At 40.4% G+C, this 23,491-nt stretch overlaps 3 protein-coding genes across 8 annotated transcripts; 2 read left to right on the plus strand and 1 right to left on the minus strand.

Annotated features, from left to right (window-relative positions):
- The first annotated feature begins 731 nt into the window (after positions 1–731).
- Positions 732–15,025, plus strand: cnot10 (CCR4-NOT transcription complex subunit 10). 6 transcript variants are annotated; one of them, XM_022228275.2, is made up of 14 exons: positions 732–812; positions 5,579–6,100; positions 6,607–6,758; positions 7,130–7,204; positions 8,314–8,397; positions 8,511–8,763; positions 9,072–9,280; positions 9,826–9,950; positions 10,700–10,867; positions 11,254–11,448; positions 11,891–12,018; positions 12,224–12,411; positions 12,788–12,863; positions 13,420–15,025. In XM_022228275.2, the coding sequence occupies exons 2-14, from the start codon at positions 5,665–5,667 to the stop codon at positions 13,608–13,610; spliced, it is 2,280 nt and encodes a 759-aa protein (XP_022083967.2). In that variant the 5' UTR covers positions 732–812; positions 5,579–5,664; the 3' UTR covers positions 13,611–15,025. The 6 variants fall into 6 exon arrangements, with proteins under 6 accessions (XP_022083967.2, XP_022083973.2, XP_022083968.2 ...); XM_022228281.2 differs by having other exon boundaries at positions 11,257–11,448; XM_022228276.2 differs by having other exon boundaries at positions 5,596–6,100.
- A 593-nt stretch (positions 15,026–15,618) lies between these two features.
- Positions 15,619–20,022, minus strand: LOC110975644 (peptidyl-prolyl cis-trans isomerase B-like). Its single transcript, XM_022228282.2, has 4 exons — positions 19,754–20,022; positions 19,087–19,297; positions 18,605–18,724; positions 15,619–16,999 (listed from the first exon to the last, which is right to left on the minus strand). Exons 1-4 carry the CDS (start codon positions 19,820–19,822, stop codon positions 16,737–16,739), a joined length of 663 nt encoding a protein of 220 aa, XP_022083974.1. The 5' UTR covers positions 19,823–20,022; the 3' UTR covers positions 15,619–16,736.
- A 584-nt stretch (positions 20,023–20,606) lies between these two features.
- LOC147798798 (calmodulin-like) lies at positions 20,607–23,344 on the plus strand. Its single transcript, XM_087138400.1, has 6 exons — positions 20,607–20,768; positions 21,133–21,166; positions 21,378–21,521; positions 21,634–21,760; positions 21,863–21,978; positions 22,078–23,344. Exons 1-6 carry the CDS (start codon positions 20,766–20,768, stop codon positions 22,107–22,109), a joined length of 456 nt encoding a protein of 151 aa, XP_086994526.1. The 5' UTR covers positions 20,607–20,765; the 3' UTR covers positions 22,110–23,344.
- Positions 23,345–23,491: the final 147 nt, after the last annotated feature.

The following is a 23,491-nucleotide window of genomic DNA, read 5'->3' on the forward strand; positions in this document are numbered from 1 at the left end:
TATGTGCACTTTTAATTAGTGGGCTGCAATTTTAAGTTCCGTTTGTCAAACATAGCTAGGTCAGTGGGCAGGAGAATTATCTAGAATAATGATATGCTCAAGTGATTTGACAGAAATGATAAATGGATACAGAAGGCGTGATGTGAGAGTGCAGGTAGCGAATGCTCGGAAATTCATTTTTTTATTCCTCAGTGGAGGAATTGTCTCAGCTGCAACCCTAGTCATTTTGGCAGGATTCAAAGGAATCAAATCAAATTACAATTCAATCAAATTAATAATACAGTGCACTATGTCTGACCCACATCACATTATTTTGTTTCAGGCCTTCCAATTTTTTACTAGTGTACTCTCTTTCCCACCCCCTCACTTGTTGGTATTCCACCCGTCCTACACAGTTTTTGGTAAGGGGAATGGGCCATTTAATCATCCCCCTACTTTCGGTGGTACATAACAAAAATTGCTTATTTCAGGTCATTTTGTTTGCTTTAAATATCCAACAGACATGGTTTTGAGAACAAAAAATCAAATGTGTCATTTTTATTTAGGGTCTGCTCAAAAGCATGCATATACACATTTTTATCATAATGTCTCCTGGTGTAAATAAAATGTGTCATCAATTCCCCCCCCCCCCCCATTGCCACAGCCCGGTACTTTGGAACTAACATGATTAAGATCATCCTTCGCCTGCCGTCGACATGGAGAAAGAATGTCAATTGAGGGCGCCCTTAAAGCTTCGTCATCGCGACCCGTTTTGGCATGTGGAGATGGCGCCTCAATTCACTTATCCAGCAAATTTTCACCCAATAGTAACTGTAAGTTCCACTTCGACTTAAGATTTAAGTCCAAATGTGTCATGGAAAATTTCTCGTTCTGCTGTAGATGATGTTGGACCGTGCGAATTCGCCGTAAATTTAAATCAGAAAATCGACTTCAATCTCAGCCGGGTCAGTGCTACATGTAGGTGGTATTGCAAGCCCCACTACCGTACCTGGCACTAGTCATGCTCTGATGCTAGTATGGCACGGACTCTCGCTACCACTCCATCCTTAGCCACACATCCGTATGTATACGCAATTTGCATGTCGGCGTAGACATATCTAAACTGCTGCCCAAGTTTTTGAAGAGGCCATTGGTACAAATGTACATGTACATGTTTTTATCTATTGCTCAGTCCGTGTATTAGATATGTCTTGACATGGAAGAGCCATCAAGACGATGAGGGGGCAAATGACGTAATGTTCAACTACCTTATTTTAAAGATGGCGACTGTAAGGGCAAGCCCGTGAGATTGAATGGGTGAAGGCAAAAAGACTGGAAAATACCAGAACAACATGAGTGAAATCATTCAATAAATCATTAAATGGCGCTAAGAAAGCGGAGAGGCTAAGAATCATCTCTGTGTGCAAAAAATATTGCACTTGCAATTATAAGAGGGTGCGCCGAAATTTTTCACTTCGCTGACAAGCAAATTGCGTATACTGATTTGTGGCTAAGGATGTAGCGGTAACGAGAGTCCCTGCCACACTAGTGGGGCTAGGTCATTGCCAGCAGATATCCGTAGGGCCTAGGCCTACATGTGATATGCCGGTCTCTTCATGTGCGCGGATATCAACTAATGATGATCATGGTTATGCCACCGGCGTGGTTATGGCAGAGAACTAAGTCAATACTAGTACAATACCATGACTACTACATGTAGTACTCTGTGTGACTTAAATAATGTTTTATGTTACGCCCCAACTAAAGCGTCTGTCCCAAGTATAGTTGGGCCAGCCCAACTACAGTGACACCAGGTCCAGTGTGCACAGGTCAGGGACCAAACCACAATCTAGCAACGTCCCTAGTTTCTGCTTATGTCACTTGTTCAAGCAGCAGTGACATCATTTTTATCAGGTCACGTGATATGATGGATCATATAATTTTCTCGCACGATTTTGGGAAAATAACGAGATTTGAAGTGCCGGCAGCCAACATGGCAGTATTTTGGAAAATCGCCATGGTAAACATAAAATTTGCCACGGTGAATCGATGGAGATTTTTAATGGCAACATTTTCGTTCATAAAATAAACTGTGGCAAAGTTATTGTTTTTGCGTAGACGTTTTCATCAGCAGAATTGGACTCGCCTGCCCAACAAATTCGACACATCAGTGCAGGATGCGACCGAAAAATCTCCTTGATCCTTTTTTATAGATACCAAATGAAAGGAAAGTTTCATTGAGATCTTGGGTAGCATGTTTCCTGTAAATTTGATCAATCAGGAATTTGTATTGAAGTTTTTGGCTGATAAAGAGATCAATGTCATGTACAAACCTTGACCTAAAAAAATAGTTCAAAAATTATGTCATCGGTGCACAAACGAGCGGCATATGCATAGTCTGGCATTGTCGCTAGATTGTGGTTGGGTCCCCGACCTGATGCATGTCTCCGTATGTATGTATCATTGTCCCCAGCAAGGTCATTTTGTTATACAATGTCATCATGGTCATGCACGTCATAGTATAGATGAAGTGCCATATTTTAGATGAATGTGTCAAGTGTGAAATGCATAAACTTTGGAAGTTTGAGAAATTTTCAATAGGAACTGGCAGACAATAGGCCCCTTGGGTCAACTGCTGCACTATAGTTGGGACTGTGCTAACTATAGTTGGGACTGATGCTATAGTCTGATAGTTTTTTAAAATCGATCTTTTCATTAAATGTCCAGAAGGCTTTTGGTCCTGAATTTCAAAACATGAAATACTATGTGATAACTAAAGGTTCCACTGCTGACTGCAGGGGTTAAGGTTATCATATGTGGAACTCATTATTTCAAACAAACACAAAAGTTGCTTCCAGGTAAGTCCAGTTACATGTACCTGTATGATGAAATACACACAAACTCTAGTATAGATAAACTGTTTATGCAAATTTCAATGATAAAACAAGATGATCAAAGATCATTGTCTTTGATTCTTCAATTGGGATAAAACTCTTGCACTTGCTTATTCCTGGCATGCCTTATGTAACATTTCAAAACTTTATTGAATGAGTACACATCTTTGGTGTTCCAATTTGGGCATGTACATCAGGAACATGTAAATATCGATTGGTGTATAAAAGAGAAACATTATAAACATTTCCTAATTCTGGTTGTGTGGATAAATTATGTTTTAAAGGCATCAATATATTAAATTCAGCCATTTATTCCTCTCAGATACCCAAAAGAATTTAGGGTTTCTTTAACATGAATGATGTCATGAAAATGATTTTTGATTTTTTAAAGCAATTTAAATCATGATTTAAATCGTAATTTAAATCATTTGATGTAAATTGAACAACCTTGGTCACAACTACACAGTGCAGTGCATATTGTGTAATGGTGTCAGCTTAGGTTGCACAATGAAAACCAGATGCCGTCCACCCGCCACCGGAAATGGTCAAACCAAAATGCGGAGCAAGCTTGGCCATTATGCAGCCCGATGCATGCGAAATGTGATAAACACAAACGGCTTGAACGATGCGATCATTGTCGGGTAGAAATTGGAGATTAATAAGTAGAATGTGGCATACATTTATTTCAACAAATACTTGGTCTCATGGTCTGAGAACCTCCATTACACCATTTTAAGAGCTATAAGTTCCCACCCGTGCTCTCACGGAAAACATTTATTGAAAAAGCGGAGTCAGCGTTACCAGATCACCACCGCAAAAACTGGATTAAAAAAACACATAGTGTTGGGATACCATGTAAACAAGTCGCATGTACATGTAGTAGTGACTTAAGAGACCTCTAGGTAGTATGGCAAGTGCATGGCAGCTGGGAAAGAATTCCATATGGATGTCACTAATTTTCCATCACGTCCATTCTCACGGTCGGAGGTTGTTCCATTTATTGCACTCACATCTGGGCAAGGGGCAACTCTCCTGTCATTTGGTATGGGGATTTTGTCTTATTTTTGCTTAAAATAACTGAAACCTTTTAGGTAGAGTTTGGGAAATATTCATAGCGTATGAACAGTGAAATTTCAGGCATGTACATTTGGCGTGAAAGGTTAGGAGTTTTGTCAATTCAGATTTTCCCCATACATTTACATGTAGATGACAACACTAATTTTGCCCCTTTGAGTCCCAAGTGTGAAATATGGAACATCCACCAATGGACCAATCAGAGAAAAGAACCCAGACTCAGTGATGTCATTTCGACTGTGAGAATGTATTGACCTACAGTATCCCCATCTGAAGGAATTGAAATGACCAAGGAGTCAAATGTACAGTTTGTAGGCGTAGAAATATTGAGGTAGGCTATTTACGTGTACATGCACATGTACTTAGAAAACCCTTAAAAAGTTTTTAGATCAGTCCCATGGGGCATGTAGGATTAGTGCACATGGTGGTCAAGCGGCGTCAATTTATGGAATTCTTTCCGTCCGCTGTCCCAACTTTCACCACGACCCAGTTGGGGCATGCCCTTGATTTGAAAGAACATGAAGAAACACACATCCATTTATGTTGGGCACGATTAAAGTCTGTTACTATATAGTCACTTGGTCCCTAATTTTGTCACCCATTGTCAAGTGAATTGGTTTTCACAGTAAGCAGCAAAATAAGGGACCTGGCAACTATACGGTCATATAATAGTAACTGCAAATCAGAAAAGGCGATTGACTAATGGATGAAGTATTGACAAATATTTGTCATGCAAGAAGATTGACATATTGCACAATGATCAAGCAGTCATTCATGCCCCACATGTATATACATGTTGGGCATGAATGACTGCTTGATCATATAAAGCTTTAACTGCTTTATATATAAAGCCTAATGTTCCCTTTGAGGCTGATTTTGAAGGAAAGCGTTACATGTATACATTTTAGGACTCTAAATTTGTTTTACTTCACTTACACCAAAAGTGTTTAAAAAGGTTACCTTTATATTTCTTTGTTTTGGGGTAGGCTTTATTAAGAAAGGGGGCTCAGCTTCAATCATGTCAATACATGAAGAGACACAAGAGCAACCTCTCTGGCCCCTTTTTAAACTTCATGGTGTTCATGAAACTGACAAGTCATGGAGGTGGGATGCAAAACTCTTTCAATCAAGAATGTGTTGGGCACAATCACGTCATTGCACTGTACTGTTAGTCAATCATGGACAAAATCGTGGACTTTTGAAGTTTGTGACCCTTTTCAAAGCAGTCTTCCATGAACTAGAAAATGTGATTAATTAACAGTGGCAGGATTGGTAGATTTCTTACAGGATTGATTTATAGTGCTGTGCAGTTCTGCAGCTGCACAGATTTATTCCATCTTCCAACTGCGCTCCAAACTCCTACACCTTGCATTTATGTCACTGTCAGTATTGAGGTTCATTTGAAATTCGATTTTGGGTCTGTTTAGTTACTCATCTTTGGAAATCTGGAGCTAAACATTGCATCAACGTGTACCAGGAGAGTTAAACGAGATGTTGTGGTAGCATTGTACCAAGTATACATGTATGCACCCTTCATCTTTTGACTACATGAATATGTAAACCAATTTGGCCATAAGATAACCGCTCATCAACAGTAAACATTGGTCACGTGATACTTTAAAATTGACCAGATTACTCTCAAGTACAGATGTGACTCCTGCAACTCTGCTATGTAGAGTGCTGCACATACCAGGACCAATCTTGGACTTGGCTAACCATGGCCGACAAGGACAGCGGCAAGGAGAAGGAGTGTCCGGCCGAATCTCCTGCCCCCTCCCCAATTCCAGTCATCACCGAGGAAGAGAAGGAGATGGCATCTGTCGCTAGCACTGACTTTGAGGCTGGCCAGTATGCCCCCTGCCTGGAAAAGCTGCATGCGTTGTCCAAACTGAGGGGCAGTGACGTCAAAGTCGGCCACAACCTGATGGTGGCCAAGTTCTACCAGTCGGGCTGCACTCGGAATGACGACCTGCGCAAGGCACTGGGCCAGGTCTGCACTCAGGCCCAGGTGAACCTGAGTGGAGTTGACTCATTGGAAGACACAGACCATGCTATTCTTTTCTTCAATCACGCCATCATCCTGTACCACATGAGACAGCACCATGAAGCTATCCAAATTCTGGAAAAGCTCTTCCAAATCATTGAGCCCCTCGGTGAGTGAGGATCTCTTTTCTCAGATGTTAACTTTTTCATTCCTTTAAATCCCCGCTGAAATTGGACTTTGTCTTTGTTTTGATTGAAGTATTAATCCTTGAAAGTCCAACTGGACCAGCCAGTGGCACAAACGTAGTGTAACATTGCACCGTGTGTGAGCTCTTTGCCACAAGTTTGTGGTGTTACTGGGCAATATAGTCATGGTTGATTTCACTAGAAGTTGCTTAGTCTGCAACATTTTGTTTATTTTAGCATATTAATCAGAGACAGTTATAATATGAAAGTTGCTCCTATGGAATTTTACAGCAGTCATTAAACAGTCGTTGGATAAGGTCTGCCTGCTGTCTTAAAAAACTGTTTGTCTTTGTCAGAACCAGACATCAAATCTTGAAATTCTCTCACAACCAAACAGGCATTCATTACCCCTAAGATCCACAGTTTCCAGTCTGCTCAGATGTAACTCATCTCTGACTCATCCTCTTTTCTTTTTCTCTTTCACCCACAGAAGAAAACCTCGCTCACAAGATCCTCTTGTTGCTGATTGAGACCTACCTGTGCACTTATCAACCTGAGAAAGCCTTAGGCATCTTAGCTTACTTGGAGAAGCTTCTCTTCTCTACGGAATCCTCCGGCAACAAAGGAGGATCGGAATCAAGTGTAAGTTCTTTGAAGTTGAAACATTCTTGGTGAAGTGATTCAGCACTAGGGTGAAAATACATTTGACTTGAGGGACATTACCTATACTCACTAAATTATCCTTCAAGAAATTTTTCCCAATCTTTCAAATTCACTTGTGTCAAGAATCACAATGCTTCATGTCAGAATTATAAAATTATTTCAGCAAATTTGCAAGTAACCTGTAAAAGTTGTAATAAAACAGTTTCCAACAAAATGCAATAGATTTGTGAGTCTACAGTGGCCAGAGTTTAATAGTCCACTGTTCATATATACACGTGGATCTTCACATCAGTTTTATAAAGTCAGTTAAATTTGTTATGTCTCTCAACTATGTTTTTTCTGATGTTAAGAATAAAGACAACAAGGACTCAAACACAGAGGAATCGAACATTGACCCTGAGAAATACCGGCCAACTTTGCATCTGGTAAGTAAGACTTTCCTCTCGGTAAGGTCAAACAGGTTAGCAAAAAAAGGTTATCTTGTCCAGCAACCATTTCTGCACCGGCGTTCTAGCCAGGATGAAATTAAAGGATAGGGGCATCTGCCCGACCTGCCGGATGCAGGGGGGAGGGGTTAATGGATATTATTTGACACCCAAGGGCACTGTTTAACATTGATTACATTAAATATAACAGCTTTGTTTTAAGTTCCCATTACCTCCATTCAGTCACTGTAAAAAGCAGTTATCAGTTTGAGACAGACTTCTACCCTTTTTCTCTCCTTTTTGGGGGAGGGGGGCTTCACTTTGTGTTTTTGTTGTGCTTTTGCTACGGAAAGGGGCAAATGTCTAATAAACTGTGGAACATCTGATCCATGTTTCATTACTGCACAATCGTATTTCACATGTGCTTGTTCTTGTATGAGAAGCTACATGGTACAAAATTGTTTTAATGTGCATCAATGAAAAATAACTACAAAACAAGCTTATCAGGCCTACACGGAACACCTCAGTTTTCATTTCATTTTGAAAAACTTCAATCTGAATAGTTTCTTGAGGTTTTAACTCAACATGTGTGATTATTCTACGTGTACAAATATAGGCATGGCTACTTATAAATTAACTTAATGCACCTAGGCCCATGCGATCGTTTGTACTTTCTTGCTGGGTTCTGAAACTTCTGTCTAAAAGAATATAATTTTTGTTAACTTTCACCCATGCTTTGTTGCATCCTCCAAAACGTTTCTGTGATTACCTCAAGAAAATGCCCCATGCTTCATGGACAGACGACCCACTGCAGTTGCAATGTACTATACACCCCAAGGAATATCAGACTAATTCCTGTTTTTTTCCAATGGTGCCCTCAAATGCTTCCATTTGGACTCTCAGCTGATAAAATTTGGTATTCTCCAGTGCATGGAAGGTATTGTCATGTCCAAATGACTGGAAAAAAAACCTTCACTGAGTTTTGTAGGGAGCAATCACCATTCTACTCTAGGTATTCTTTAGCATAAGAGTTTCTGGACCTTCTCTTTTGCTTGCTTTAGCTTGTTAGAATTTGTCCCATTAATTCCTCCTTTATTTTTTCATTGCAGTTAAAAACTAGATGCTACCTGCAGATGAAACATGTGAAAGTCTGCAAACGTGAGATTAAGACAGTCATGAACTCAGCTGGACCGGTGAGAACAAAGTAGATCGGCAAATGCTTAGAAGCCACGACTTTTGAATCTTTGTTGGCTCCCAGTCTTTAGAAGCAAACCATCAACTTGCATGTTTCTGTGCCATATTTCAGTGTGCGGTCTCCTTGTTCCTCAAGAGCAATTTCGAATACATCCGTCAGAATTACCGCAAGGCTATCAAGCTGCTGAACAGTGCCACGCCCACAGCCGACTCCCTCAAGACGGGCCAGGTCATTCCAGTCATGTACTTCAACAACCTGGCCATTATTCACTTTTACATGGGAAAGTATCACTTAGCCGCCTACTACGGACGTCGTGCCTTGCAGGAGAATGCTAATGCCATTGCTGAGTTGCCAAAGAGAAAAGGTAAGATTTTTCTCTCTTTTTTATGTTTCTCTTTCCTGAGAATCATCACAATCCTGAAAAATTGCCCTTACCCTAACTTTGGAGCAATTCCAGGCTTCAAGGAACCTTTCTGATTTTTCTAAAAAAGCAAAAGCTGTTGCTTTTTTACTTTACCTTTCAAAGAGCATTGAGCCTTACATAAACTAACTCAGCTCTTTGCTAATACTGTAAAAACCCTTATTAACTTTAAGGATCAAGAAGGTTGTAGTGTCCCTAAGGAGGCATGCATTGACTTAATCCCTCCCCTCACCCTCCCATTGGTTCCTCAGGTCAGTCTCTGAACAATCGTCACATCAAGACGCTCGGGATGAACCGTCGCTACGAGCTCCTGTACAACGTGGGCATACAGCTTCTGCATGAAGGGCGCCCTCTAGCAGCCTTTGAGTGCCTGACAGAAGCCATACAGGTGTACCCGACCAACCCGAGGTTGTGGCTGAGACTGGCCGAGTGTTGCATCGCAGCCAACGCACTACCTCAGGTCAGGCGGCACTAACCTCCTCTCTCCAGTTTGTGTCTTTTTCTGTTCGGCATTTGGGATTCAACACATTTGCCATCAGCTCTCTGAATCTTGTGCTGCATTTGCCTTGTCCATCCATTCGTGCATCCAAAACAATTTTCCTTTTATGATTGAGAAAGACTCGACGTATCAACTTCAAATCTGGTGAGTTGGTCTTGGCATTCTCCAGAAGCCTGTCCGGTTCGTAAGTCTGACGTCGCATCAGTTTAAATCACGCCCACTGCACGTAAAATTACGTGGAACCCTGGAACTGGAAGTTAATGTGCAACCGTAGGGTACGTCCTATGGGAGCCTGCAATCAGCGGAGTGTCTGCATGTATGATGAAGTCACTTACGAACTGGATTGATTTTAATGTAGTTGGTCAAGGATCAAGGCCATTATTTTCATAACAAAGGAAATAGTTTTTCCTGATGGAGGCATTATTTTGTGTTAAAGTCATATGTGTAAGTATGAGTTGACAGAACATCGGTGTTCAACACGCCATTCATGTTCTTTTACAACCTAGAACTCAGAGGCTGAAGGGAAGAGCTCGTTGGATTCCACTAGACGAGGCATCGTGCGTAACGTGATAGGTTCTGGCCCTCATCGCAAAGTGATTTTATCCCCTGGATCCTCTGAGTATAAATACAGGTGAGAAATAATTTCTGCCTTGTCATAATTTCAAATAAACATTATGAAATTATAAAGCATCTGATCAAATACTTTTGTACTCTTTGCCTGAAAGAAAGGACTTTGTCTGCATATTGAATAAAGTAAGAATTTCTGTTTTGTTTTTTCGAATAGGGAAATCATCAATACTGCATATTCCTCCTTTCATATGCATGTAGTTAGTAGCAATGTTGCACAATTTCAGTGTAGAGTAGGTTTTGAAGGAATCAGTATGATATCAGTTTCCACAAAAGTGCTAGAACCTCTTCCAATCATTCTTAATAATAGCCGCTACTTCTTAAGCATTCTTAAAACACGCACACAAGTATTGAATACCATTGTTGTGTGCCGCAATAGAATGCAAAATTATCACACGTGGATATCCAATGTGCCTGGGTGTTAACTTAAACCATGGTGCAATTTCACCCCACGGACATTTCTTTTCAAATCCCAACAAGATTTATTAGCTCCAGTAAGATGTAAAGTATAAAAGTATGTAAGGTAAGTTGTATTAACTGCTTCAAAATCATTCGTAATTCGCAAAGGGTTATAATAACCACAGGAATGAGAATTTGTAATAGTTTATGTTAAGCATCTGTCACAATATTGTAATTTTTTAATGTTAAAGTGCATTTTGTTGCTGAAAATTATTTCCATTCTGTCAAAACATTTAACTTTCTTCACAGTCAAATACCCAAGCAGTCTTACTTGACCTTTTGTATGTTTGTTAGTGATGGCCAATCAGCAGCATTTCCAGCACCAACGTTAGAATTTGCCTCTCTGTGTCTCTCCAATGCCCTGTCTCTTCTCCCTGAAGAGACTACACCCTCCACATTAAGTAGGATAACATCGCGAGGAAGCGTGGGTAGCGACTCCTCAGAAGTCGCAGACACAATCAGGTAAATTTCTAACTTTTATTATTCAATTAGTGCCGGATAAACCTGTCACTTTGTTTTATTTGTGTTGTATTTTTTTACAAAAGAATGAGAGAAAGGTTTAAGTTCACAGAGAGAAAAAGAATTTCTTCTGAGCTTGTGGTTTCAACGCTATCCTTGTCACAACATTTTGAAATGTTAAAAAATATACTGTTACTTTCCCTTGATTGGGAAAAGGAGATGGACTTGTTTTATACATATTGATGCTTTGTACATATCAATACAGCAATTATAATTTCATGTGTATGAAATGAGCCTAGCAGGAGGTTAAAGTTTATTTTTATTTTTAAGGTTTATTCTTACTTGGTCTTTAGCTTGGAAACACTTCCTAATTTTCGGTGTTTTCCCAGCAGCAATAAGCAAACCAGCATCAGCAATCCCACCGCACCCCCGGGCCAGTCCGTCAAACCGACTGACATCGTTTGCCTGCGTTGCTCCATCTTGGCCAGCAGCAGCTATGTGGCCCTGTCATTGGGTGACAACGTCCATGCGTTGGAGTACGCCAGGTTGCTGCTGGAGCAAACCAGGCTGCCGGGATCGCTCAGGTAGGAATGAATCACAGCAGGAAAGAGGTTGGTTTAGTTCTCTTCATCCGGGGTTTTCTCTTTCCTGGATGCCATACTAGTTGTATGAGTCTTAAAACACCACTGTGCCTTATCTAATTCCTGGATGTAGACTTAAGACACAATAAGCAACATCATTTTTGATAAAAATAACAGTATTTTCAGAGCTGTGGTTTAGGTTTGGTTGAGGAAGTTACATTCTCATTGCCAAAGAGTCAAGAAAAGTCTATGCAAATTTTTCTCTCACATCTTTAAACATTTGTTTCACAGTAACATTTCACTTCATAGAATCATAAAATCACTCATAGGATGAACAACCAAGAGACGTGATGACAAACTAGGCACAAATTGAAAGAAGGTGTAGAAGCGTGGATTGCACACAAGTCGATGATGCATTGTCTTTTTGGTTTTCTGTTTTATCCAGGTTCCTGGGCCACCTGTATGCTGCTGAAGCCTTAATTAACATGGACCAGATAGTTGAGGCAATCCAACACCTGGCCCCAGACTCTGTATGTGATGTGTCCGTTGTGCTTCCAGTTCTACCTGAACAAGGTCAGTCTGCAGCCTAGTGATGGCATTATACTTGCAATCCTAGAATCCCGAGTTCAACCTGGTTCTGAAGATATAACGAAGTACGGTAGAAATTTAGCCTACCAAACTGTTAGACAAATTGAAATCAACTGGAATGCCTCTTGTCATGCTTTGCTGATAAACAATAATACAATGGGATTTTCTGCCATTGTGACCTTTGACCTAGGCGATAAACAAGGGGATAAATCAGAGGCCGGTCCCGGGGACATCCAGGAGAGCACGGAGGGTCACATTGCCGTGTCCAAGCACTACCCAGCTTCCGTGCAGGTTGCCAGGGCAACCATGTTGCTCAACCTGGCGTGTGCGCATTCACTGCGGAGTGAATGGGACAAGGCCAAGAAATGCCTCAAGCAGGTAGGAAAACTGGGCCTGACATGGAGACCTGTCATCATACGTGTATGTGCCATCATTCATGTACGTCAGGACAGGCAGTGACCTCTAACGAAAATAATGCACAGTCCAGACAGGACACCTGACCAACATTAGCACCTGACCTGTCCTTGTACATTTTTCTGAAGATTGGCAATGCCCTGTGCTCATCTGAAATTAAACTATGCAATCTGAAGATAAAAATTATGAATTTGCTTGTTAATGAGGTTTGTAGCATCTTCTCGTCTCTTCAAGGCTGATAAGCTCTACTGGTGCTGTTATATGTGCTGCACTTCGCATACTTCTAGTCTCATTTTCACAGCCATTGATACCCACCATTTGTTTGTTTACTCCATGACAGATGTGCAGCATTTTACCTCCCAGTGAGATCCCAGAGCAAGCCCTCTTCCTTGGCATATACATTGAGCTGCAGACAGGTATTTTCTGCCATTTACTGCCATCAATTTTAGGTTTTCCTGATCAACAATGGGACACTGTCCTCTCTCAGCACGGTGTCCAGCTTCAAACCAGAAAGGGACTCAGAACAGAACGTTAGTTGCTGGCGCATGGGATGGAATGAGGTAGTTGATTCAAATGACTGATTTACGCATTCACAATAATGAGACGGTGATGCTTAAATGTAAATCTCCCTGCATCTGTACATTTGGCAGAGAAACCTTAAGTGTAGGAAATACAGAAAGACTACTCGGAACTGAGACATTTGGGAAAATTTGCACCCTGCAGGTTGCTAGCATACCCTGTAATATGCAACAGATAAAGGAAGACAGAGTAAGATTCCAGTTATGAGTAGTGAGCCCCGTACTTTACTCTTTGAAAAAAACCCCGCATCAACTAGGCACTGATAAACAAATCACTAAGTGCACTGAACAGGATTTGTACCAGGGTCCCAAAGAGAATATGGTGAGAAGAGTATGAATGTATTAATCAAACAAACCCTCATTTTCGTGGTAATGTAACATTTCCCATTGATAGGCAGTCACCAGATGGCACTGCACATGGTTAAGAAGCAACAGCTCATCCCATACCTCAAGCCGTCTCAGTCCCGCCCGCTGCCCATCGGCACCATGGCAGCCTTCAACAATGCCTCGCCATCACCGCAGGGGGTCTTTAGTTCCGGAACCGCCAGCAAAGCTGGGCGGAGTAAGGATCCATGGCAGAAATAGTCAGAGACGGTGATGTAACTTTTGTGTAGTGTTGCCAGGCCTTTCAGTGACTTTACAGAGCTATACCACAGTCATCATTTTGTAGGATGGATCCATCCACAGTTTTTATTATTCTGCATCCGATTGCATTAAGGAGCATCAGTTTCAGGCATTCATGCACTTTGCGTAACAGCATTTAGCTTGTTGTTAACAGCCTTTCTTGTTCTACCATCAAGTAAGAAAAGCACAGAGGTGATGTTGAGAAATGAAATTTTAAATCCCCAGATTGTGCTGCATAGATATTGGCATTGACTTCATTTGCAAAAATTGATAATTGATCTGTTGAAATAACCCACAACATAGCCCTGTGATAAAATACATGTAGCTACCTGACACAGGCCTCTTCAAGTGGGGAAAAAAATGCTTACTGTAGTCGGTTTGAGCATTTTTGAAAGATTTCCCGAGATTTAGGCTTTACCTATGTACATGCAGGTCATTGGAAAACAATCTTGCTGAAGACAGAGGTTTGTTAAAATTATGGCCAGTCATGGATGTGAAATTATCTACATCCTTAATACGAACCCTGGTGAACCAGTAAAGATCAATTGGCAGGTTTCTTGGAAAAGAAAGTAGGGTCAAAAAGGGATTGTGGATTTAAAGTTATGACAAGGGACTCTCTTCCTCTAGAATAGGTTATTTTCCATGCATTCCCAACAAAAAATTACATCTGGAAATTTTTATTGCTTGCGGGGGGGTTCCAAGTGGCCAATATCAGAATTTACCATCAAAACAAATTTCCGCTTTAAACAGCCATGGTAATTAGATTGACCTCTCGTCCTACAGAATGTATGATTTTCACCGCCAAGTTTGCTGAAACTTTGTACAAAATGTAGGATAAAAGCTGGTTGCCACCAGCTAATGTTTATATTACATATGTATAAATTCTGCATTGTAATAACTTGAGGAATGCAATTTTGAATTAGAAGGGTGAGCATAGGTATCCTGTCATTGTATTGGTACTACAGTCAAATTCCCAAATTTGAAATCTTCCCTCTGCTAGTTGTTTGCATTTAGAACAAAGGAGTCATCTTTCTGTGGAGGTGGTGGGTATTATTTGTGTGAACACTGTGCATTCCAAGAACAAACAAGCAGTGTTTCTAGCATGTTGCACACATCTCCTAGATTATCTGGATAAAGACAGTGATAGTTCAAAGTTGTGCAAACAACCAATTTAACCATTTTCAGTTACTTCTAGATTAATCAATTTTAGACAAAAAAACTAGAGCTTCTTCACAATTAAATCTGCTAGTTTAGAGCAAGGTTTGATTACAATGGACAGGCCTCATCAAGGCAATGTAAAGATTTGAAATTGTTGAATTAACTGAATAGAAACCTCTGCGGGTACGTTTGGAATAAAATATTCAATTATCCTTCGATGAGGCGTCAAACTGCGACAGTTCTTATGTGTGTGAAATTAGGATGTCACTAAAGCCCATTTTATCTGAGATCACATTATTCCAAAACACCCTCCTGTTATGTCAGACATAATTTCATGTGGCTCTAAAAAAGGCTAATGTCAGCCTTGGAGCTAATGAAATACAGGAAACAAGTTAAAGTAGATGTTATAGGCACAGTTTTAGCAGAGTCTGAACCCAGGGACAGAGCAGTGGTGTAACCAGGGTGAAAGTTCTAGGAGGGTGGGAGGGACGACTAGAGCGCCCACCCATCATTTTCAAGCGAGCGCTGAAAACTAATGAACTGCATCTTGAGTAGTTCTTAATCCCAAGATTTCAAATGGGGGTTGGGCGCTTACCCTTTACAAGGGGTGAAATGTACAGGTCTTGCCCACCATCTCCATTAACCCCTCCCTACCAATCCATCCATTTATCCACTTAATAAGTGTATAATAAAATGTTTCAATGAGTCATTTTTGAAAAAGGGGTTTGAGCTAGTTGGTTCCTGTGTAATTTTCAGGTTGAAGGTTTTCCCATGTTTGGTTATTGAAAGACCACACATAGGAAAAAGTCAGTTGTATGTTCAAATAACTTGTTTAATTTTTTTAACAATATTAAAAAAATTAATATATCACAAGATTTCAAACACGGAAGTATATAAAATGGCAAGGCAATTTAAAGTTAGTCATCAAAGAAAGCTGAAGAAACCTTAAACAAAACTGCTAAACTGCTCTGGCACAGATGATTCAATGGCACGCAAAAAGACGTCTAGCTAAAGAAGAGCTCAATTTCTGGTGGAAAATGTGTTTTCTGCCCAGTACAGAAACCGCTTTTCATCTTCACTGTTTACAGAGCATGATACAAACTTGACTGGGTGAAAGAGTGGGTGATGCACCTGCAAAGAGCAAGAACTTCAGTAGGTCCAGAAGCTTTCTGTAATGTTTAGATGCCCCATAGGAGTGAACCGTTCATTGCATGTATATGCAATATTTTGTGAAGTCAAGCGACACCTCTACTTTGGAACTCCAGACAGCAGCATGTAAGAATGATTTACTAAAAACAAATTAAGTTCCAGCTGGATTCCAGTGTGTAAGATACTTATGAAATAAAATTCCGTTAAAAAGAATTTTGCACACTGTAAATCATTAAGAACTGGAGATTTCTCACGCACATAATCTCCATTTTTTATCTGGATGCCAAACTGAGTGATACATCAAACGAAGGGCTCAGTTTGCTCCATTGCAAACTCATTTTATGGGATCTTGTCACCAGTGTAGTGTATTGTAAATTTTTCTGATTTGTTCCTCGCAGATTTTGGCTCAAACATTTTTGAAGCACCAGTTCCTGCTGAGCCACTGTTTGAAATTTGGCCCAGATTAAAATGACAGCATTTCACTTTTGTCAACAAAGAAGGCGAAGGGTAAAGCCAGCTGGGTATTACCCCTATCCCTTAGGGCAAAATACTCACTTTGAAACATGGGACAAAGTTACATTATGAGTTTGTAAAGGCACTGAATTGTTGAAGTTGTATATAAAGTGTACAAAAGCGGCTTTATAAAATGGGCTGTATCCAAGCACCCAAAACTGGTTCCAAAAATAGAAAAAGCAGTTGCCCATATTGTCTTTGCAAGGTTTTTCACTGAGCATCAAATCCGTGAGCCAAACACAGAATGGAGTGATACTGACACAACCTTTAAACCACCGGCGGTCGGGCCACTCCATCTTTGGCCTCCACACCTTCTTTGGTCACCTCAAAGGGTGTGTCAACCTCCTGTATACCACAGTCCCAGATGATTGCCTTCTTGAGAGGTCGGTCTAGCTCATCTGTCTCAACCGCCTCGATGGCCTTGACGACATCCATGCCTTCCAAGACCTTGGCGAAAACCGTGTGTTTACCGTCCAGCCATGGAGTCTTAACAGTTGTGATGAAGAATTGGCAGCCGTTGGTGTTCGGACCTGCCGCAAATGGGGGGGGGGAAAAATGAGTTTCTTGTTGACAGAGCGTGTGTTGCAGAGCTAAAGATTTCAGTGCCTGTGCCTACTTAGGCAACTCATGCTACTCTAACAGACCAACTAGCACCTGGAACTACTTTCCTGGCTGTATTCTCTGTGTATCAATGGTGCAGAGTAAAATAAGATATAACCAAAAGTCCATTATTCCATAGGATACGGAAGTCTGAGATATAATTTGTACTGGCTGGCTAGATATGAATTTAACTGTGTCCCATACAGCAGATGCTTATCAGAGATTAGTTACAAAAAGACAGAGAACAAAAGGTGGTAGCTAGCAGTGAATTGCTGTGAAAGACTAAAAGTCCAGGACACCTGGTGCCACTGGAACCCCAGCCTTCAAATTCTCTGACAAAGAAAGAATGATGACATAAGTAGCAGCTAAATGGGTGGTTGTCAGTGCGTTATACCTGTACTCATGCTTTCTACAGATCTTGCAGCAACAATTTTGAGGCAACCTAATTGTGTTAAGTGTTGTTTCTGTCATGTTAGTTATTTCACAGTTTATTTAATCTTCAGTTGATATGTTCTGTTTTTTTTCAGAGGGCTTTTTTTGTCAATGAATCCATTTGTTGACCAATCTGTTTATTGGCTATTGGAATTATTAGCATTAATTCTGTCAAAAAAGACAAGTCCTTCAATAGTCAAAACAAATAAAGGATCCTTATGACTACAACAGAAAACACAAGTTGGAAAAATAAATATCAATGGCATAACCATTTACCTGCACACTTTGCACTTCGAGGACAGTAAAATGCCCGTAGAACGAAATGAGCTCATTGACAAATCCACCTTATGCAAACGGGGACGATTGCAATGCATTTCAAATGAAAGAGTTATTTTTTGTCCCTGTTAAAAAAAGGAAAACCCAAAAAGAAACACCAGTTATGTGTTTGAGAAAGTGACAAAGTTCTATCCAATTCTTTTAAATAGATTTTTCTTTCAAAGCATGTTCTTGCCAATGTCAGTCGCTCACAAACATCCAACCAATATTTTGTTGGAATGAACAAGGTCCATGCTAAAGAATCAGATAGTCAAACACATATAAAAAGAGCACTGTTAATACATGGTCATGTTTATAACAAGGACAATTTTAGGTCCCAAGTCTTTGTTTTTCTCTTTTCCATTACTGATAATAGAAGGTAACTTTTATAACAAGGTAATTTCTAAAGCCCCAAGGACTTTGTAATAACAGTGTTCCACTGTATACATGCTTCTGAACCCACCCCAAATAGTTTGCTTTTATCCAAAATGTAACAATGTGTAAAAGGTTATAGAACATACTGACTTATGGATTCCCCTCCAAAAAAGGCCATTCAATAGCTTTGCTAATTTTGTGGTCCATTACATGTACACCTCTTCTGTTGTTGGCCCCTTAAAAACTCCTTTTGAGCAAGACTTACTCTTGTTTCATGCCCACATTTGGAATGCCTTCCATGGCACACTTAACAGAAAGGACAATTACTAAATGAACTGCCTTGAAGGTGGACAATAGTTATATGTTGTTGGATGAGGGTTGGCATGGTAACTGGAGTTGGTTCCCCATCTTACCAGCATTGGCCATGCTGAGCCAGCCTGCTCCGTAGTGCTTCAAGTCAAAATTTTCATCCTCAAAGTACCGGCCATAGATACTGATGGATCCGCTGCCGTCCTTATTAGCAACATCACCACCTGTAAAGACAGACAAAAAAGAAATCACTGTAGCTTTGAAGAAATTGAAATGGAAAAACAGGCCAACTCAAGCTTTCAAAGAATTGCAGCATTTTGTTATAGAAGAAACATTGAATGAACCTCAAGACATGATTTACAATAAGGTAGGCATCCAAGTAATTAGTGAATATTTTTTAAACACATTTTGTCCAAAGGTATTTTCCAGACAAAGGATCCTTCCTTTTTTGTACATGTGTCATTTAGGGAAAGAAGGCCAATGGTGCAAGGAAGCTGGACAGGATTGTACGTATTTCTGCTTCCATACTGCCACATATTTGCAGGAGATGAAGAATTCTTTTTTGAATGGGACAGTCTTTACCTACCTTGAATCAAGAAGTCACTGATGACTCTGTGGAACTGTGTCCCTTTGTATGATTTTTCCTTGGTTTTGTCGGCATAATGGAGGAAATTCTTGACAGTTAAGGGAACGATATCGCCAAACAAACCAACAACTATACGTCCCACATCCTTGTTGTCAATCTGGATGTCAAAGTACACCTTGTCTGTGACAACTGCTGGTGCTTCTTTATCAGGCTGAGAAAAATCAAAATTAGTGGGTTTTTATTGTTTTAATCAAGCAGTGAGTAGATAAATTAATCAAATGAATACTATCAGTCACACATGGACTGTTCCAAGGAGATTTGTACAAAAGTTTTACCTCCCCCCACCATAAAAAGAAAGCCAAAAATTGCCAAACAACTCCATGGCTCCATATTTGATCCATTACTTTCCAGACATTTTATTTGCAATTCGAAAAGAATTCTACTCTTCTAAAATGTCCTAATTTATAAAGAAAAGATCTTGTCTTGAGATTATACAGGAGTCATCCGTCAAAATGACTCCCGTTAAAAAACAAACGCAGCACAATACAAATGTTTTTCATCATCCAACATCTTGTTATTCCAATTATTCTGATACATGTACATGTACAATGTATCAACATTTCGTCGCAAATGATGCATTCTCGTACCATAACATTAATTCGCTTACCGGAGCAGCAACAGTAGGCCTAAATAGAACAAGCAAGCAACCGATCAAGGTAACAAGTAAATTATCCATGTTGAATCAAACTTGTAAGTTTTACGCCAGGAGATGATCGAGTTTCTTACTTCTCCAGCTTCACAGGAAATGAGACACTGGATCCACGTCTGGCCGTTTTGACTCTACGTGGCAGCCGGTTGCCAGATTCGAACCTTCCCAGGCCAGAAGTGCTCAGATTTCAATCGGCCACGTAGGCGAACTTCGCTGATTATAATATTCTTGACCTCGATAATGTAATGCAGCTGGGCTAAGAAATCATCGTGGGGGGGCTAATGATTTCCTCTTTTGGAACCAACAGCGCTAAGCGCGAATTTCAAGTTTATTTGCCAACTTTTGAGAGAGAAGGAGCCTATTGGAAACAGTGTATGCATGTATAGTCATTTCGGTCGGAGTTTTTTGCCCCAAACCTCAGCCTATTTTTTTCAATGACCCCATGGAAACATTTTTGCACAGAAAGTACTTATAATAATAAGTAGGCCACTTCTCCGTAAGTGAAGTGTTGTTAAATTACAACGGCCGCGAAGAAGAATTCAGGTCCATTTTCAACCAATTCGCGATTCACTGTTCATGCAAGAACAAAATCGAGACCGGGACTGTGTAACTTTTTATTTTAAAAAATGTCGTAGAGTGAGAATGCATGTACATGTACACTGTACATGCCGGCTTAACTGCCACATACCATCTACGGAAGCCAGATAGTGCCGACTGACTGTGGATTATTTTAAATATACAGTACACATGTTGTATGACGTACTTGCTAAGCATTCTTGTCACATGCGCGTGTGAACCCATCGTACATCACGGTGTGCGGTTCCATGGCGTGAACAAGGTGCGCATTGCGCAGCTTTCAAGGATAAAGGGTACACAAGCAAGCGCATGTGGTACTAGAAGGTACCCTCACACTCGATCAAGTGCTTCGCCCTTTCACTAGATCTGCCGAAACGAAACCTTCAAACCAAGCATGGTATGTGAAGATTTTTTCAAATTTTGTTTTGTTTCGTAGAATTTGAAGATACGCTCTCACGATTTGACCAAGGAGCGGGGAACTTGCTTCACGATTTGTCAAACTTGAATGCTGCCCCAGACTGCAAACAGTCAATGGACCAGGCACCAACATGAAAGTGATAAGTCGTTGCATTACACGATTCGATTATAATGTCTGTGTAGCGCATAGCAATGGAGAATAGCTTTTGACCATGGAGGAATAGAAATGGCTTTTTGTTCCTCCACGAGATGACAAAGAATGTACGGGAGTCATGTATTTTGTCAACAATCTTGCTTTCCTGATCCTATCGTAAAGTCAGTATTTCTTTTTCACCTCATTACAGAGTGCCGAAACACTGAGCGAGGAGCAAATCGCCGGTATGTCTCATATTCTTTATCACTGACTGCTGAGGGGGGAGGGGCAAACAGAACTGTGCCCCCTCTCCCCAAAATGCATAAAATATATCTGTACAGAAAAATAAGAGAGAAACGATGTTTTCTTTTATTATGCCATTTTTATTTCCTTTGAGAGTGCCTTACCTTATAATAATGGTTGCCATTTTGCTCGCCTCTGTACTTGCTGAAACAGAATTCAAGGAGGCATTTTCGCTCTTTGACAAGGACGGTGACGGTACCATCACCACCAAGGAGCTGGGAACAGTTATGAGGTCACTTGGTCAAAACCCCACTGAGGCTGAGCTGCAGGACATGATAAACGAGGTTGACGCTGATGGTAAATCTTTCCAGTACAGTTGATATAAAAGTACGCTTATTTGGTTAATGTTTTCACAAATGATCACACCACAATTTCACGCTTCAAATAAATGTTTATTAAAAATCGCCAGGAAATGGGACGATCGATTTCCCCGAGTTTTTGACAATGATGGCTAGGAAGATGAAGGAAACAGATTCTGAAGAGGAGATCAGAGAAGCATTCAGAGTCTTCGATAAGGATGGCAACGGATACATCAGGTAAAGATGAAAATATCGAGCCAAGACTCAGTGATTCCATGCCTATGAAGTTAAGACATTGCGGAGAAAATAAGTTAATGGCATTTTTGTCTCTGCTTCCAGCGCTGCCGAGCTTCGTCACGTGATGACCAATCTTGGTGAAAAGTTGACGGATGAGGAAGTTGATGAGATGATTAGAGAGGCTGATGTTGATGGAGATGGACAAGTCAACTACGAAGGTAAAGTGTTTCTGTAGCTTATCAACTGATTGTGTAAAACGTGACCTCGTGCATTGAAAAAAATCAAAGTGATCACGGATTTGTGATTCTTTTCCACAGAATTTGTGAGTATGATGACATCATCAAAATAGAGGTGTCATCGAAATGTGCTGACGTGGACCCATGCTTTAGGAAGAGGCGTTTGAGTAGCTCTGAAAAAGCTCTCCTCTGCCCATTTCATCACATGGTTCATCATGACCCATACTGTAGCATTTCATCTTCATGGTCAAACTTATTCATTGCTATGACAACCTTGCTTCCAGCTCCAGTCGTAAACCTGCAAATCTCGTAGTGTAAGCATGGCTATACGGCTGATGGTGGATTCCCTCCACTTGGATTTCCCTAGTTAATACATATTATCTATCACTTCTCCAAAGGATCTTTTACAAAACAGAGTGGCTTTTTACAAAGACGAATATTGGCTGACCATCACGGTCAGTTTAACGGGGCGGTCGTCTGTCGAAAAGTTTGAGTTGCGTTGATGTGTATCAAGAACTTTGAGGAGGGTTTAATTCTCCTGTGCGGTACAGACGCTGAGAAAAGGCCATGTAAGCTCTTTATTTTCGACTTCATTTGCAAATCTGATCCACCATGCGATAAAAGTTTCTCGTACAGGTACACTTCAGGATCTTGTGTACACGACTGAAGTATAGTATGGTGTTTAAAGGTGTCATTCAAAATGTGAGATAAAAAGACACTGGTTGTAACGAATGCGATGGGATAGTCACGTTGTGTTATGGAATGATGGATTGCCTCTCCCTAGGGCATAAACAGTATAAAACGCCCCTTTAAAAGCAGTGAGGTGTTCATTGGTGACAGCATTACTGGAGGACCAGACGATCAGAAGCTTTCTTCTTTCTTTGCATAACTTTTAGCTCGGATACATATAATTATTTGACATTTTAAAATTTCTTAGAAGCTATATTTTTAAAACTTTGAAATTTTTAGCAATATGAAATGTAATATTAGTCGTGGCACACTCGTGAGGAGAGAGACCTGGCGCCCTGGCTTACCAAGAGCCCTTCAGACAAATGCCGTGTGTTGCTGTTCCGCTGCAAATATGAACTTATCGAATCCAGTCAGTTTTATGCATGGTTCTTTATTGGTTGTTGCATCATGAAACAAAAGACTTTTTCATGCTCAAAAACGGTGTCCATCGGTTATGATGGAGCTTATTTTATATTAAGCTTATATAGACCTGTATGATAGCTTACTTGTGCCGTGTTTGTTTTAATGTCACATCAGTATCACGAGGCTATTGTCGCTTCCAAGTTTAATGTTTAATTAATAAAAATAAAAGAGACAGACGCATTATCAAACAACAAAACAGTTAAGTCTAATTGACTCATTCGTGCGTTTACCACGGGAATTTCATTTTACACGATCAATATCATCAAATTTTAAAGGAGCCAGGTATATTTTTTAACAATATTTTGCAATTCGAAAGCTTCCAGGATAAAACAACAGCACAGTC

Source organism: Acanthaster planci, linkage group LG06, assembly GCF_054643075.1.
Source record: "Acanthaster planci isolate LZ-2023a linkage group LG06, COTS_SCS, whole genome shotgun sequence".
In the NCBI taxonomy this organism is placed as follows: domain Eukaryota; kingdom Metazoa; phylum Echinodermata; class Asteroidea; order Valvatida; family Acanthasteridae; genus Acanthaster; species Acanthaster planci.

What these genes read in the sequence shown, in the direction of transcription:
- cnot10 (XM_022228275.2), top strand. Translation starts at nt 5,665, where the DNA reads ATGGCCGACAAGGACAGCGGCAAGGAGAAGGAGTGTCCGGCCGAATCT. An exon ending in GAAGTCGCAGACACAATCAG is followed by an intron (nt 10,868 to 11,253) that starts GTAAATTTCTAA and finishes GTGTTTTCCCAG; the next exon opens with CAGCAATAAGCAAACCAGCA. An exon ending in AGGCTGCCGGGATCGCTCAG is followed by an intron (nt 11,449 to 11,890) that starts GTAGGAATGAAT and finishes TGTTTTATCCAG; the next exon opens with GTTCCTGGGCCACCTGTATG.
- LOC110975644 (XM_022228282.2), bottom strand. Translation starts at nt 19,822, where the DNA reads ATGGATAATTTACTTGTTACCTTGATCGGTTGCTTGCTTGTTCTATTT. An exon ending in GGCCTACTGTTGCTGCTCCG is followed by an intron (nt 19,298 to 19,753) that starts GTAAGCGAATTA and finishes GATTTTTCTCAG; the next exon opens with CCTGATAAAGAAGCACCAGC. An exon ending in GCTCAGCATGGCCAATGCTG is followed by an intron (nt 17,000 to 18,604) that starts GTAAGATGGGGA and finishes CATTTGCGGCAG; the next exon opens with GTCCGAACACCAACGGCTGC.
- LOC147798798 (XM_087138400.1), top strand. An exon ending in GAGCGAGGAGCAAATCGCCG is followed by an intron (nt 21,167 to 21,377) that starts GTATGTCTCATA and finishes TTGCTGAAACAG; the next exon opens with AATTCAAGGAGGCATTTTCG. An exon ending in GATGGCAACGGATACATCAG is followed by an intron (nt 21,761 to 21,862) that starts GTAAAGATGAAA and finishes CTCTGCTTCCAG; the next exon opens with CGCTGCCGAGCTTCGTCACG.